The 17,571-nt window shown below is 33.8% G+C and overlaps 6 protein-coding genes across 6 annotated transcripts; 3 read left to right on the top strand and 3 right to left on the bottom strand.

Annotated features, from left to right (window-relative positions):
- Positions 1-654: 654 nt before the first annotated feature.
- On the top strand, positions 655-3,822 carry DFA_04603 (uncharacterized protein; the record flags this gene model as incomplete). The annotated part of the gene is made up of 5 exons (XM_004360269.1): positions 655-797; positions 884-1,051; positions 1,139-1,446; positions 1,955-2,117; positions 3,696-3,822. 5 exons carry the CDS (start codon positions 655-657, stop codon positions 3,820-3,822), a joined length of 909 nt encoding a protein of 302 aa, XP_004360326.1.
- A 506-nt stretch (positions 3,823-4,328) lies between these two features.
- DFA_04602 (uncharacterized protein) lies at positions 4,329-5,066 on the top strand (the record flags this gene model as incomplete). The annotated part of the gene is made up of 1 exon (XM_004360268.1): positions 4,329-5,066. One exon carries the CDS (start codon positions 4,329-4,331, stop codon positions 5,064-5,066), a length of 738 nt encoding a protein of 245 aa, XP_004360325.1.
- Positions 5,067-5,288: 222 nt separating this feature from the next.
- Positions 5,289-7,219, bottom strand: DFA_04601 (putative metallophosphoesterase; the record flags this gene model as incomplete). The annotated part of the gene is made up of 3 exons (XM_004360267.1): positions 5,289-5,783; positions 5,885-6,010; positions 6,080-7,219. The coding sequence occupies 3 exons, from the start codon at positions 7,217-7,219 to the stop codon at positions 5,289-5,291; spliced, it is 1,761 nt and encodes a 586-aa protein (XP_004360324.1).
- A 1,246-nt stretch (positions 7,220-8,465) lies between these two features.
- On the top strand, positions 8,466-9,079 carry arl8 (ARF-like protein; the record flags this gene model as incomplete). Its single annotated transcript, XM_004360266.1, has 2 exons — positions 8,466-8,528; positions 8,642-9,079. The coding sequence occupies 2 exons, from the start codon at positions 8,466-8,468 to the stop codon at positions 9,077-9,079; spliced, it is 501 nt and encodes a 166-aa protein (XP_004360323.1).
- A 450-nt stretch (positions 9,080-9,529) lies between these two features.
- On the bottom strand, positions 9,530-10,239 carry DFA_04599 (putative glutathione S-transferase; the record flags this gene model as incomplete). Its single annotated transcript, XM_004360265.1, has 2 exons — positions 9,530-10,105; positions 10,213-10,239. The coding sequence occupies 2 exons, from the start codon at positions 10,237-10,239 to the stop codon at positions 9,530-9,532; spliced, it is 603 nt and encodes a 200-aa protein (XP_004360322.1).
- A 1,510-nt stretch (positions 10,240-11,749) lies between these two features.
- On the bottom strand, positions 11,750-17,413 carry DFA_04598 (Ras GTPase activation domain-containing protein; the record flags this gene model as incomplete). Its single annotated transcript, XM_004360264.1, has 6 exons — positions 11,750-13,171; positions 13,405-13,897; positions 13,976-14,415; positions 14,739-14,915; positions 16,783-16,862; positions 17,356-17,413. 6 exons carry the CDS (start codon positions 17,411-17,413, stop codon positions 11,750-11,752), a joined length of 2,670 nt encoding a protein of 889 aa, XP_004360321.1.
- Positions 17,414-17,571: the final 158 nt, after the last annotated feature.

The following is a 17,571-nucleotide window of genomic DNA, read 5'->3' as shown; positions in this document are numbered from 1 at the left end:
TTCTCTCTCTTGCATTTATTTTTTTTGGTTGATGTAAATAACAATACTGTAAATGACAATGTAAAATTGTATATAATCAGAATATGGTATGATTCTGATTCTGATTGTTTGTTTATTTATTTTTATCAACAATCAGATTTTTGATGGGTATTCAATATGGAAGAGTTGGGTTTCAAAAAACAACTGGAATGGGTGTGATTGATTGTGAGTGGGCTGGGGTAGTATTTGAGTTTAATGGTGGGAATTGATGTGAAGTCGACAAAAACCAAATCATATGCAAAATGGATGAGAATCAATATCAAAATTATATGTGTTGGGATGGGAATGAAATGAATCGAATTGTTTTGGTTGAGCTGCAGTAAGATGAAATTGTAGAGAACAGTGATGAATCAATCCATTTATCCTAGCATGCTATGACGAGAGAGAGAGTGAACTGAATGCGATTTTTGGGTTATTTATTATTTTTGGTTTAATTTTGGGTTGGAAGCATTAATATTAATATTATTATTATTATTAATCAAATCAATCATTTCAACCATTTCATTCCAAACAAAAATATTTTTGTATCAAATAATAGTAATAATAGTAATAATAATAATAGATAAATAGATAGATAGATATTAATAAATATTAATTGTATATATACTAAAAAAAATGAAATTAGCATTAACCCTTTTAACGGTCTTTTGTATGACCATGTGTGTATTGGCAGATATTAATACACCAGATGCCAATGTAATAGATTTGAGTCCAGACAATTTAAATCAATTAAATGATGGAAATTATTTTGTTGAATTGTAAGTACAATATATATATATAATTTATTTATCACACATCTTTGTTAATATTTAATTTTTTTTTTGTTTTCAAACTTGAATAATAGTTATGCTCCATGGTGTCCACATTGCAAGAACTTAGCTTCAGAGTATAGTGGATTCGCTGCATCCATCTCTGCCAAGAGAATCAATGTTCAAGTTGCAAGATTGAATTGTGAAGCCTATCAATCATCTTGTGCCAAGTTCAATATCGATGGATACCCAACTTTGAAATTGTAAGTGTGAAAAATATAACTATTAAATTAAATATTATTTTTACTAATCATATTTGGTTTGATTAATCCTTAATAATCATTATTTAGCTTCCAAAATGGAAATGAAGTTGCTGAATTCAACGCTGAAAGAACTGCCGATGCCATGGAGGAGTTCGTCATTGCTCACTCTGGACTTGTTGTACAAGACAACGCCAAATACTTTGATGATGAAGAGGAAGGTTTTGAAGAGAACGAGAATGAATTTGCCGAAGAAGATGAAGGCTTTGAAAACAATGAAGACAATGAGGATGAAGAAGATGAAGAAGAATTTGAAGACAATGAGGACAATGAAGATGAAGAGGAATTTGAAGACAATGAAGACAATGAAGAAGATGAGAATGAATTCGATGTTGAAGGTTTTTAAATAAAAAGTCTTCTAACCTCTTCCCCTCCCATCGATTGGAACAAACAAACAAATAAATAAATAAAATTATTAATATAAGATCAATTAATTAATCACCTTTTAAATAAATTTCGATATGCCTTTTTTTTTAATCTTCTCTTTTTTTGATGTCTCGTTTTACTCTCACTTCCTACAATAAGATATTCAATCATATATTCTAGAATTGATTCGAGAAAAAACAAATTAAGAATAGATGATTAAAAATGAACTTACTAAATTTAACCATTTGTTAGTCTTTTGTATGAGTATCTATACGTTTGCGGATATTAATACACCAGATTCCAATGTAATAGATTCAGTGAATCCAGAGAATTTAAATCAATTAAATGATGGAAATTATTTTGTTGAATTGTATGTACAAAAAATTAACCAACCAAAAAGAAATGAATAATAAAAATATTAATAATAATAAAACTCTTTCCACTTTTGTTCAATTCTCTTTCTGTCAATCAAATAAATAGTTATGTTCCTTGGTGTCCACAAGAACTTAGCTTCAGAGTACAGTGATTTTGCAGCATCCATCTCTGAAAAGAGAATAGCTGCTCAAGTAGCTCGATTAAATTGTGAAGCCTATCAACCATCTTGTTCAGATTTTAATGTTGATGGATACCCAACTTTGAAATTGTATGTGTGATAGTGAAAATATAATCTTTTTACAAATCAATGATAAAAAAAAATATTATTTTAATGATAGCTTCCAAAATGGAAACGAAGTTGATGAATTCAATGCTGCTGAAAGAATTTGTCATTGCTCACTCTGGACTTGTTGTACAAGACAATTCTAGATACTATGATGAAGAGGAGGGATTAAATATTAGCATCCTATAAACTTGGATTCTGATGACTACGAATATCAAAATAATAAAGGTAGAGTTCCGGATATTTATCCGTGAAATTCATTTTTGTTTTCCATTCCCATCTCTTTCTCATCATGTAGGATTGGATTTTGTCGGACTCGGCCACCCATAAAATTGAAAACCATTCAACATACAAACAAATAAATAGCAGAATAGATATAACTATTAATCGGGGCTTTGGACATCTCACTACAAAAATCGCAGACGCCAGCTATGACAAATGTGTGTGAAATGCAATATCACACCAATTAACTAATCTTAGTGATGATTAGGTACCATCCCTTTTTGTTTTTTTAGATATTTAATCCCCAGGGAATTTTGAAATAAATATAATTTCAATATGGAGGATAAAAATAAATAAAAGAACTATTGAATTGATCTGTTTATAGTAATATGGGAAATGAATGAATCGAACAATGCGGAAAATTTAAAATAAAAACAAAAACTTTTGTCCAGGGTAAATGCTTGTAATGGGCATGAAAACAAAACATATGTTTGCAGGGAGGGGTAATCAATATCCCATCCCATTGGGAAACTCAAATTTTTGTGGTCTCCTCTCCTCTTCTTCTTTCGATTTCTTATACAATTTTGATTTAGTAGCTACACCCCCAACATAGCATTCATTGTTCATTTATAATCTCTCTTGTACAAATAAATAATAATCTTCCCTTGTATATAAATAAATAAATCCAGTTAATAATAATCATAATAATATTAATATCGAATCCATCCACCAATCTTTTAGATACTTTGTACATTTAAATATTTTAAATCTAAATTGATATTCATATTTCATCATCAACAAGCATCACTATAACAAACAACAACAACATTAACAACAACATCTAGAGTGATCTAATTGGTGGTTTCTTTACGTCTTTCCAAATTTACCCCTCCTTCTCCTCTAAACACTACCCACTAAAGCACATCCAACACCAACCACAACAGCAGCAGCAACACAACATCCTCCTGCTGACTGACAAACAGACAGAGATTGCTACGGCAACAACAATTAAATTACAACACACATCTCCCAGCTAGCACAGCAACCCTAATATAATACATTATACAATTGTACAATAATACATCAATTTTACTCTATACTCTTATTTCAGTAGCAGAACCCAACAGATATATACCAAATATAAATAGCTATTAAAAATATATATATTTATACACGCACCCACACACAACGATAATAATAATAATATATAACACATTCTATCGAGTCAGCCAGCTAGCAAGTTAGAGTAGTAGGATATAATATAAATAAGCACCCAAAAAAGCAAAGCAGCCAACCCCTTCCTTTTACCTCACCAATAATATTACCAGTTTTGTTGTTTAGTAGCCTGCCACCAGTAGTAGTACTTTATACTGTTGGGAAACAACAGCAACAACAACAGCAACAACAACAACAACAACAACAACCTTACCTGTTTTATTTACATAGTCATATTTCTTTTCATTATTAAACAACCTACAAATCACAACAACAACAACAAATTTACCACCTGTTTACCTTTTTTGTTGTTTGTTCTTCATCATCATCGAATCAAACCATTTTTTGATTTATTTATAATCTTTATCTTTATCTTTATCTTTAAGAATAATAATAATAATAATATATAATATATAATAATTTGATCAAGCCAAGAAAGCAACTTTAGCTCGAGTCCAACCAAAGAACTTCACTCACTTTACATTTTTAAATTTTACTTTTTTATTATTTAAATATAATACTTCCTAGTACTCTTTGGTTTATTTTTAAATCATCATTACAAACCCATTCATTGCATCGCACGCATTCATTTTTGGTTTAAATCGATTGCCGCCTTTTCGTCTGTAAAAACTATTCCACAGATTTTCCTATTTCCAGGAACCTTTTACCGATACGAGAACAAAAGAGACCACTGAACAGACAAATCCATTTTATACTTGTCACTTAATAAAGAGATATATACATACACGTATACGAACAATGTCAACTCAAATGGCTGCAGGGGATGTGATACCCCCATCACTTGGAAAGTCACATGATGCACAACAACAACAGAGAGATTCCATTGCTTGCATAGCAATGTCGACGTCGCCAACTGATACCATCATGATGAACCACTCTATCATAAAAGACGAGGATAATGGTCAGGTTCCAACAACTGCTTCTGCCACCAATACAATCACCAAACATACAGTGTCATTTGTAGACATGAACGACCAACAGAATAATAATAATGTTGATGTTGATGATGATGAAGACGATGAAATGGAAACCGAACCATCTGCCACTGCCACCACTGAAGACGAAGAAATTGTACCAAACAATGATGATGATGATGATCTCGATGAAGATGACAATGACAACGACCAAGACAACGACCACTCAACACCAAAAGTAAAAGAACCATTGTTGTTTGACAATGAAAACAACAACAACAACGACGACGACGAAGACAAGGAAATGGATGAAGATGAAATCCAAGATGATGAAGATGAAATCGATGAAGATGATCAAGAACAACAAGAACTTGACTACCGACACAATAGCAGCATCAGATACAGCAGTAATAATAGCAACCAATCTTATGAAAGACCATTGATTTATGCCGATAAATTTGTCAGACGAGAACTCATCCAAGTGATCGAATACTTGAAAAGTACTAGTAAAGGAGGTGATAAACCAAATGAAGAAGTTATAGTCCACGAAATTCATCTTTAATCAAATAATAATAATTATAATAATAATAATAATAATAATCCCGAATATAATAATACCATTTTTTTTTCCAACCTACCAACCAATTTCCTTGCGTTTTTTCACATATCTTAATAAATTAATTTTTGTATATTTCTCTACCTTTTTGTATAAATCAACCATTTGCATCATTGTATTTACAAATTTGTAATTATTTATTTATTACTTTTACTTTTCTATCTATTTTTAATTATTTTCAAAGAATACTTGTAATAAACTATCTTCAGTTGGTACACCAACTCTTAGTACCATTGTACCCATTAGAGATCTACAACCTTGACCAGTATGTACGTATAAATAATTACCACCATTTTGCCATAGACCATGATCTGGAATGGCAAAACCAACGATACTAGCATTGATACCCAAACAATTGAGACCAATTTGACCACCATGAGTATGTCCACTAAATGCAATCATTCCATAATCGACTGGAATGAATTTAAATGCTCCTGGATCGTGTAAAAGACCTATTCTTGGTACATGTGGAATAGGTGGATAGGCTTCACAAACCTTTTGAATATGTTCTTGACGATTCTTTGCTCTATAATCAAATCCAACAATTTGTACCTTTCCAATTCTTGATTCAAATAATACACATTCATCAACTAATAAATAACATTCTATTGATTTTAAAGCACTTTCCAACATTTCTAAACATCCTTCTTCATAATCATGATTCTAAAAACAAAACAAAAAAAAAAAAAAAAAAAGGTATATAAATAAATGGAATAATGATTCAATTTTCCTATTTCCAATTCAATTCCAACTTGTATACATACACCTAAACAAGCAAAAGTTTTACCAGCTAGTTTCTTTAATGGTCTTAATGCTCTTTCTAATGAATCTCCAGGTAAAAAGGCTTCTGCTGTAAAAAAATCTCCAGTCAAGATAACTAAATCTGGATTCTAAAAAGAAATATTAATAATCTCTTTCAATCTTTTTCCTTTTTCTTTTTGTTTCATTTGATATCTTACAAGTTTAACTGTACTTTCACAAATTTCTTCAAGTCTTTCAATTGACATGATTGGACCGAGATGAGGATCGGCAATTTGAACGACGGTAAGAGGTTGACGGAAATCAACGATTTCATGTTCTTTTGGAGGTTCACAATTGACACGATGTACTCGTTTTTTGTTGATGAGACTGTCATCTTCTTCGGTCGATGAACGGACTAGGATGTCTTTGACAACCCATTGGTTGGGTGGAAGGGTGCGGAGTGTTTGGTAGAGACCAATACACGAGAGAATGAGGGGGATGAGTGCGAGTAGGGTACATACAATGGCCGGTAGGAATGGAAGCACTAGTAAGAGTGGAAGTGCTAGAATGAGGGTAGTAAAAAAGATAGAGGATGGCCACGACACTAGTCTGAGATACCATTTACTACGAAGTGAAGTTTTAGAGAGTAGAGCAAACTGTGTAAAGACACATCCGTGTGCATAGGCGATTGGAATAGCGACCAACCAACTTGCACCCGTATAATATTCGTTTCGAACATAGGTGACAAAATCAGTCTCGCGATGGAAAAAGATTGCCATGAGACAGGCGATATAGATGGGTACGATCAGCGAGTAGTAGCAGAATGCACCGGTCATCAATATGGTGACACCACGCGACTTGACAAATGGACGTGACCCCTTGACACGATAGCTAAAGTAGATGAATGGTGCCAACAATATAAAGGATGGGATGATGATAAGTGAGAATGGGTAGCTCAATGCTGCACCCAACTGCCTTGACGCAATGACATAGAGAACGGCCGGTAGCAGCAAAGCAACCAATGCTCCGACTATTAATTTACCACGCGATACTGGGTGACCATGTCCACCTGTCTCTTCTTTACCAACCATCTTGACTACACTATTTGCACTGATGTATTGAACACTACCATGTTGTAGTCTAAAAGGTGGTGATGATGATCCGATAGTATCGGCACCATAAACTGAAGAAGGAGTTGTTGTTCCTCCAAACGGTAGTTTGAATGGTGGTGTCGATGATAGACTACCACTTTCATGTTCTTCCATTAACATTTTGTTTTTATTTCTATTTGTTAATCTTCTACCTGTCGATGATGATTGCTTATTATCTTTATCGTTATTTGAATCTATTGTTTGCATAGAAAAAGTAAAGATAAAGTATAAACTAACTATGTATTTGACTTGTTTGTTGAGAATGAACTAACTAACTAACTACTATGACTACTACTATTACTTGGTGATGATGATAATGATGATTTTAATCTAACCAACACTACTTTGGTGGGTATATAAATATGTGATAACTTGAAAGAAAGAAATAAAGTTAGTTGTGTGTGAAAGGTCCTCTATTTAATTTTACAAACACCTTTTTAGGTTTATTTTATTTTTGTTTTTTTTTTTTATTGAACAATGAACTCAAGATCGGTCACCTCCAAAAATGAAGTATTATTATTTTTTGTCGTTCACATAATAATAATTATTGTATTACAATTAATTGTATCTCTCATATGAAAATGAAATGAGAGGGAGAGTTGTGTTCTTTCTTATAGGAACTGTATGCAGGGGTCGGGTAAGGGACGACTGGGGGGATGGCTCATTCGTTCACACCTCCCCTGGTTTTCCCAAAGAGAAGTGAATGATCGAATTTGCATGATGAAAAAATCAGAGGTGATGATTGATTAAAAGACTTTTCTGTAAAGCTGATTGTAGTCGCCTGAATGAGCTTTGCAAAAGTGAGAGTTCAAAGTAGTTGTTGTAGTAGTAGTAGTTGTAGAGGTTTGAATAGTACCCGATATAGTAGTTAGTTTTATAGAGTATCATATAACAAAGTAGGTTTCATCACACATATATATATTTTATATATATATATATATTCGACAAAGATCTTGAATTCTTTAAATCAAAGGAATATAGACATTAGAGTAGTTAAAAGGGTTTTATTAAAAATATGTATGCACCCTACCACCAAGAGGTGTGTGGGTGAATAATGAATGAATGAAAGGAGGTGAGGGAGTAGGTGAAAAACAACCAACCAGGTTATCATCATCATCAGCTGAGAGAGTATTATATTATATTATTCAAAGTTATTCATTTATTCATTCATTCTTTACACACACATCTCTCAAATATTACTACGAACCAATTAATTATTACAACCCTTTTATTTCATTTAGTTATAACAAACAACCACTGCACTCTCTCTTGTCATTTCATTTCATTCATTTTCATTGTTAATCTTATCTTTTTTCTTTATTCTTCTAGAAACATTACAAAAACATACATAACATACATATATATATATTAGATAGATAGAGATTAGAAAATGTTTTCAGCTTTTATAGACTCTATATTAAATTGGTTTCGAAGTCTCTTTTGGAAACAAGAGATGGAATTAACATTGGTCGGATTACAAGGATCTGGTAAAACAACTTTGGTTAACGTTTTCTCTGTATGATCAATCAAAATACTACATCAATCAATCTCAATCAATCAATCAAGATTCAAGTCCTCCTTTCCTTTTTATCTAATCTATTTACATCTTCTTCTTCTTCTTCTTTTTAGAATGGATCATTTACAACTGATATGATTCCAACGATTGGATTTAATATGAAAAAGGTTACAAAGGGAAATGTTACTATTAAACTATGGGATATTGGAGGTCAACCTAGATTCAGAGGCATGTGGGAGAGATATTGTAGAGGTGTCAATGCCATTCTCTATGTTGTCGATGCTGCCGATCCAGAGAAATTCGAACAATCCAAACAAGCACTTCACGATCTCATCAACAAACCACCTCTTTCTAAAATCCCTCTCTTGGTCGTTGGCAACAAGAATGATCTTGAATCGGCTGCTACCGTCGAGGAAATTGCTCAATTCCTCGATTTGGCTTCAATCAATGATAGAGAAGTTTGTTGTTACTCCATCTCTGCAAAGAATAGTGTCAATATTGATAAAACTTTAGATTGGCTCATTAAACATAGTTCCACTGTAAAGAATTAACACAAAATCAACTATATATATCTATACATTTAATTTAACCTTTTTTATATCTTTTTTTTTTTTCTCTTTTCTCTCTCCAAATAGAAATAATTTATAAATCCAACAAACAAACAAAATATATGATGTACAATTGATCCCCCTTTTCTCAAACAATCCAAAACCAATAATATTATTCGATAATATTATTTATCTCTCATCCATCCTCCTGTCCGTTCCAAGTTCACTCTACTCACTCAATTTGATGGTGTTTTTAATTTTTTTTTAATCATATCATACCGTCCAATTATGATTGGTCTACCTTATAATAATAATAATAATAATTAATAGTAACTCTCTTCCAATCCATATCTTTTTGTTTTAAAATAAATAAAAAACAATAGAAATAGAAATAATAATCTAAAAAAAGAAATAAGGATTGGATTGATATCAATCAAATCTTTAATTTATTTTTTAAAACTTTGAATCAGTTGGTCTATTTTCCAAATATAGTTTTAATGATGGAATTTCAGAGACTGATTTATAAAGTGATTGAAGAGTTGGATATTTGGTAGAGTCAAGTTGATCCAATCCAACAAACTTTAGATAATCCAATGCATGGAAGATGGAGATATCGGCATAGGTTAGAGATTGACCAACAAAATGTTTACCACCATTCTTTAAAAGTAATGATTCCCAATTGGCAAAGAATCTTGGAATGGTTTCAGTCTTGTATTTGAGGAGTTTTTCAGCATCATCCTTGACAATAAAGTATGGATTGACAACATCCCAAATACTTTCGGCCACAGCATCGACTAGAGCAATTTCATTTTCATCCTTTCCAGCAATCTTGTATTTTGATGAAAGGAATCTAACAATGGATCTTGATTGTGACAACTCGATTTTACCATCTTCAAAGAATGGAATTTGTCCAAATGGAAGACGAGCCCTAAGTGCATCATCAATATCCTCTACACGAACATCAGTGAATTGGACACCAGCAAAATTTAAAATAAGTCTTGGTAATTCTCCAAATCCTCTTCCGTTAAACTATAGGTTGTTGGAAAATTAAAACAAAAATTAGAAAAAAGAAGATTAATATTAATTGGGTGCAATTATTACTGATGTGCATCAGATATCTTTTAATTTAAACGTACATAATATAAAGTTGGTTGTTGCGACATTTTTTTTTATAATTGGTAAAAAATAATAATAATTAATTATTGTTTGTTGGTTGGTTAGTTTGTTTAGTTGTTTGATTTGATATTTATAAGTATGAAACTCTCCACGTCTATTTATACATTTTGGTTGGAAGAGACAGACAAACCATCACAATAATATTATTAATTATTTACAAAGAGTTGAGTTTTCCCTGAAATTTAATATTGGTGATTAATAATTTGCATAACTTAGACATGAAGAGAAGAGCAAAGAAGAGAGAAGGAGAGAATATATTATATAATATCTTCGCTGGCATTCGAACAAACACAGAGAACCTTTTTTTTTTTTTTTTTTTTGATCAAACCCCCTAGTTGGTGTGGGTTCTATCATCGATGGTTAGATTAGATCATTCAATCACAATGAATCGAATAGTGTTCACGAACCATGATATGATATATGCATAGCTATAGTAGTAAGTATCATAGTTCTAACTTGTTAATATGAGACCCTTTGTAAAAAAAAAGAAAGAGAGATGTTATAACTGTTATGATCATCTAAGAGAGTGGGCTTTTTTTAAAATTCTTTGTTTGTGTGTTCTAATTATCTTTTTTTTCGATTTAAATTTTATTTTGCTTTTCGAAAAAGCAACATAAGACGACCGAGCGAACCATTATTTTTCATCAGCACAAACACATTAATGTATGTTATAACAATTATTATTATTCAATGGAAGCAAGATAGATTATAGATAATAGAATTAGTTGGTTGGGAATGATGAAATTTCACTAAACGGGTCTAAAATGAGTGTCGCGGAGAGACTTAGACTCTGATGTTTTATTGGACCTAGGCACCTCTCCATGACGCTAGTGATTAGTTACGTTTATCCATTCTCTGACCCACCACTATATATTATATTATCTATCTATTCTTCTTTATCAAATATATATCTCTTATTTGAACAATTAATTAACCTTTTTCCTCTTCTTCATTACTTAAAGGCTTTAACATATAAATCTTGATCCTTGAACATTTATTTAAGAATGAATCCGAATCTAAATAAACAATCATTATTATCAAACTTAACTCAACCTTTGCCTTTTTGTTTTAATTGTTATATTGTAAAATCATGATGACACATCAATGTTTTATTTATTAATTTATTATATATATTGTTGTTGTTGTTGTTTATCATAACATTAAAGATGTGTTGTGTGTTTGAGATGAGTGATTGTGTTAATAGGTTTATTTTGTGAAAGGTTTTGTTTGTGATATAATTAAATACAGGAGGAAGAGGAGATGGGTGGATGATGGGGAAAAAATCAAATGATATAGTTACTTGTTGTTTGTTATTATTAATATAAGTTATTATTATTATTGGGTTTGAGGATAAATAGATATATGTTATAAATATAAATATATATAGTATAGTATAGTTGGTATATGAACTGGATTTTAAATTGTCGAACGTAGAGATAAATTTACATGGTTTGTTTGGGTTGGGTGAGTATTATTATTATTATATATATATTATTGTTATTGTTGTTGAACGCTAGTTGATAAATTTTGAGAAGTAGTTGGAGGTGATTGTAACCCTTTTTCTTTTAATTTCTTTTGGTCTCTTTCTTTCTCCTTTTCTTTTTCTTTTTCTTTTTCCTTTTCTTTTTCTTTATCTTTATCTTTTTTATCTTTGGTATTATTATTATTACTATTGTTGTTTGATGAACTGTTATCCTTATTTCCAAAGATACCTAGGAATCGACCAGTTGACTTCTTTTTCTTGTCGTTGGAGTTGGAGTTGGTTGATGAGTCGCCACCATCCTTGTTGGCACCATTAGATGATTGTTTTTCACCAAACTCTTTGAGGAACTGAAGTAGGTCCATTCCTTGGTCATCCTCTTCTAGTTCGCCATCTACACATGCTTGTATGATACGGTCTTCTGTCTCGGCATCATAGTCACTGCTGAGGTCGCCACTTGGGTCGGCCGACTCTGTTCGTTTGTGAGTACTTGGTTTTTGTTGACCATTGGTCGAGCCATTAGTGACAACTACTCTACTAACACTAAGACTACTTCCACCACCTCCGTTACTAGCAGTATCGTCACCTTCAAAATTACTAGTATTGGTTGTTGAGCGACGGATGGGAGTGCTGTCAGAATCGACCATGTCATGGTTGGACGGACTCTTGGTCATGTTCATACCATAGGTCGAGCTTTGTTGGAGCATGGCTGAAGGGGATGGGTAGACGGGTGGCAAGGTGGGTGTGGACGGAGTGGTGGTTGCACTAACTGGGCTCATGAGGCTGGCGGACGACTCAGACTTGCGCACCAAGTTTGAAATGGATGTGTTGGAGGCTGACTTTTTCTTTTTAAAACTGTTGTCATCGTCACCGGCAACGCTGGACATGTCAGAATAACAGTCTTCGTCGCGTGACATGGACTCGGCGGTCTGGTCGAGACCGACGCTCTTGAGCTTGTCATTGGCCTTTTTCAACTGGCTCTCTGCCTCTTTAGTCTTTTTCTTTTCTTTTTCCACCTCGTCTCGTAGTTTTTTCATGAGACTGCTTCGACTCTTGTGGTCGTCTAGTTCCTTTTTCAAGTGGGCTATCTCGTCGAGATACCCCTTCAACTCGATGTCCTTGAGCTCGAGCTTGTGGCGGTAGTATGCTTGGTACTCGGCGACTGATGTCAGCAGACTGGTCTGGACGTCTTCCTCGGGCATGTCAATGGAAGTGGACGAGATACTCGTCTTGATGTTGTTGAGTGACCCGCCTGCGAAAATACTCCCACCATTCTTTTTGTGTTTTCCAGAGACGGTCACCATACCACTCGATAGCAGAGAGCTGCTATGCACAGGAGAACCATGGACATTGCCATTATTATTGTTGGAAGAGGCGCCGCTTGCACCGCTGCTCCCACTCGTGTTGTCACGCTCACGCTCTTTTTCACGTTCGCGTTCCTGTTGTTTCTTTTTGCTGCTGCTGCTCCAAGGCAGAAAAACAGCTGTTTTTGCTGCTTGAGCGCGTTCATGGCCGACTCAAACTTTTTGATAAAGTCCGAGTCGACCGTCTCGGCCAAGACACTCTCGATCTTGTCGCGGTGCTCGAATAGCTGCGAGATGAGCATCGACATGTTTTCATTGACCGCGTCATCCGTGTACACGACCGGTTTGTCCTCGGCCATATTAGAGACATTGATCAGTTTCTGCACCGACCCAATTGGCTTTAATGGGGGACTCTCACTTCTTGACCGACTTCTAGAATCGTTTTCAGCAACCTCTGCTGTTGATGCAGATGATTGATGTTCCATCAATTGTTGCGATATTTGATGACTGTGATGACTGTTGTTGTGATTTCCATGAACATTTGCCAAATCATTAAAAAAGATATGAATTCTTTCAGAGTTGTTTGAAATGAAACGATTCAAGTAGGTCATATACTCTTCCTTGATACCAACACCAAATGGCATCTCGTTGGCCAAATTTTGAAGTAGCTTTGAAACCAATACAAGTCCACGACGCGAGTCTGTCGTCGGAGTATCTTGAATCAATCCAAACACCTCGGGTGCAACGATAGCAGGACATATATATCTCAAAAATATAAATCCTCCCACTACAGTTGTCTTCATCTCTGGGAACTTCTTTTCAACTTTATCTTGTGTATGTTGTAATATATTTCGAATTGCTCTAATCAAACAAATAAATTAAAACAAAAGTATTAGTAAATTAGTTAATTAGTTTCTCTCTTTCTTTCTATTTACATACATTGGACATAGAGTAAAAGAATCTAAAATTTTATCCAATAATTGTTGAGTGATTGTAATTAATCTTTCAAGGTTTGATTTGACATCCATGCCTTTGGATGCTTTTTCGGGGTCGATTTCAAAACTAAAGTTTCTCGAGCAGAGATCGAGTACAAATGGTTGGAGTAGGTATTTGAGGTATTGGTCACCCGCTCGTTTATAGAATGCCGATATCAATCGGGTGGCTGTGCTAAGACCACGGAAAAGTGTGGCCGAGTTTGCGGTACATTCAATCTCCTTGTCGATTGCCCACTTTAATAAATAGCTAGATCTCAAATTACAATGTATTTCAAAAAAGTTGACCAATGCCTCTGATATATTCACTGTATTTGGTACTGTCTCTTTTACCAATGTTATCGAACATAATACATTTACCAATTCTAATTGTGGTGATAATATTAACTAAAAAAATATATTAAATTAAAATTAATTTTAATAAATCATTTGTGATTCTAAAAGAAAGATATTATTTCTTTTGAAAAAGAGAGAGAAAGAGAGATGATAGCTAATGGATACGGCAAATCCGGTAATAATAGTAATGGGTTTCAATTGAAACAATACACATGTGTCATGTGATGCCTGCCCCCTTAATTGTTGTTTTTTTTTTCATCGTTGTAAAAAAAAAAATCCCCAACAACAAGGTGGCATGTCCCCAATGACTATCTTTGGTAAACATCTCTTTCTCTCTTTCTCTATCTGTCGTTGTGGTTGTTATTGGTAATTACCTCGATAATTTCATTATATTTTTGAGGAACTTTATCAACTGATTGATGGCTCCTTAAATTGTGCTTGTATTTTGATCCAAAAACCATCGTTGATGTCGACGATGATGATGATGACGATGTGTTCCCATTAGGGGAAGAGACTGCTGTATCTCCGTGACCATTCATTCTATCTATGATCTATGATTATATATTGTATCTCTATTTAGTTGTTTTATTTCTTGTTGTTGCTTTAACCAATATTATATATCTGTCTGTCTGTCTATCTTTATAAAAGGGAATTTATAAATTAATAAATAAATTATAAAGATGATGATGATGTAATGGCAATGAATTGGGAGATGTTGTTGTTGCTTGATAGAATAGAATAAATATTGTATTGTTTGTTTACTACTACTACTAATACTACTATTGAGACAAGAAAAATAAAAAAATAAAAAGACGAGTCAGTTGACAACGCAGTCAATTGTCTCACAACAACAAAAATTTGATTGATTGATTGGTTAAAGACAAACACAATAGTATAATGTATGGGTGTGTGAGTAAGAGTCTGTTTGTTGTGATGCTTGCTTTTGCTGTTTGCTGTCTGTGCTGTCTGTGCTGTTTGTTTGTTCTGTCTATTCTGTATTATACACAAATTTGAAATAAATAATAAATAATAATAAATAATAATAATAATAAAAAAGGTAGAGAAGAAATAAGAAGAATCCAAAGGACAACACAACAACAACAAGAGAGGTAGTGCAGTAAATCAGTACCAACAACAACTCGGAATAAATAATAACAACCCAAGTCACTCTCGCTCTCTCTCTCACACAAAATGTTCTTCTTTGCCATCAATCAATAACAACCAACAAAAAAAAAAATTAATCTGTGATTGTGTGTGTGTTGTGTGTGTGAGTTGAGGGGGTATGGCAGGGGGGAACTGATTTGATGCACCACCACTGTTTTTGGGTGTAGGGAAGGAAGAAAGGAAGGTAATGGTGTGTGGGTGTGATAACTTTACAACTACACTTCCAACATGTTTGAGATCAATCGATTGAAGGTAGATAGGAAGGATGATTATTATTATTACAACTACTACTATTACATGTGTTACTACTACTCCTTTTTTCAACAACTACTACTACTGAGATACTGTGATAGGGTAAAGTTGATGCATGGGAAAAATAAATTTAATTTAAAACTTACCACTTGGCAACAATTAATTATTGTTTCTCCTCTCTTGTGTATTTTTTTTTTTACAAAGTCTAAGTATATTTTCCTTTTCTGTATCTATCTCTCTTAAAAGGCTATGAAACAAAGAGATTAGTCAATCTTCTTTGATAATTGATTAATTGATTGTTGCGTTGGATTGAGTTTGTGTTGTTGTTGTGTACTTGTTTGTGTGTGTTGTGTGTGTATCTATCTGTCTGTCTGTGCTGTGTAAATAAATTTAAAAATAGAAATATTAATGTTGTTGTTGTCAGTTTATCGGACATCAAACACTCATCTTGTTAATTGGGTGTTTGATGAGTGAGTGAGATGTGACCAGCACCCAACACACACAAAAAAAAACGATGACCCTAACCAACCAACTACCCACCCACTCACTCTACAACAGACAATGGCAGTGTATACCCTATATAGCACCCATCATTATAGACACAATAAAACAACAAACAATGTATTATTCGTTGTGTCGCGGGGGGTTGATCTAGAGCTTGCATCGTTATCAACACGAGTGATCGAGGGAGAGTAGTACTAGTGCTCCACCCAGATCTTATCATCACCATCACCACTCAGCTCCCAACAAGTAGTACACACTTCCCAATTGGTGGTATACAAGGGTCGTGGTTCATGCACCCATCATCACGATGCTCTGACCAAATTAATTTTTACCTCTATGTCCATTGTTAGGGCCATGCCCATAAAATAGTGTATTGCGAGCTGCAAAGCAACAGAACTCGAAATCATGCCGAATCACAAGGCAGCGAGCGCGCGTCTTTGAAAAAGCCAAAGCGTTCATTGAATGATCGCCTTCAAAAAAACCATCGTTTTAAAGTACTATGGCTTCTTTTTTAATTGATGTCATAAACACCAACGACAAGACAATACTCGTTGTTGAAATCCACAACAAGACAAACACTATTTTATAAAATTTAATCTAAAAATACTTTATCCCAAACAACACTACTCTACTTTTCAAAGATTATTGTAAAAGAAATCATAGATAGATTATATCTATAGATTAGAATTAAAAGTTCTAGAACTCTAGTAGTAGACCTGGAGGAATTCCCTCTCTACTCTGCTCTAGGAATGAGACCTTAGTCTGGAAGCGAGAAAAAAACCGAACCAAGAAATCTATCTTTGCAGTGTTTGGTAGGCTAGGCTCAATACGATGTATCTTGGGTTTGCATGGCCATTTGCATGCAAATGAGGTGGGCTTGGTGCAAATTACATTGGTGGTAAATAATCATCAAGCAAGTCAAAGCTCAGGAATTGATTTGATAGCAGCTCGGTCAGTTTCGACCTCATTTTAATCCACAACAACTCGGTTGGTCTAGTTCAGGGTTATGTTCGTGGTAATTGAGCGGCCAAACACTTTTATTCATAGGCTGGTGTAACAATTGATACCTACCATCAGAGGATTTGGTATTGCTGAGAGACACAATCATGTATAGTTGTTCAATCTCCATTACCTGCTACTGGAGATATATCATTTCGAAAAGGATGTTTGTACACACACATATCCCATTGTAAAAAATAATTATTCAATTTCGTATTGGTGGTGGGTGGGGGTGGGTATTTATTTATTTATTGATCACATTCATTATTGACCATGATTGTGTGCACT

Source organism: Cavenderia fasciculata (genome assembly GCF_000203815.1).
Source record: "Cavenderia fasciculata unplaced genomic scaffold Scf_Dfasci-G-o-33e01.r1-3, whole genome shotgun sequence".
Classification (NCBI taxonomy): domain Eukaryota; phylum Evosea; class Eumycetozoa; order Acytosteliales; family Cavenderiaceae; genus Cavenderia; species Cavenderia fasciculata.
Note: the sequence above shows the minus strand (reverse complement) of the source record. Positions and strands in the feature narration are given on the sequence as shown.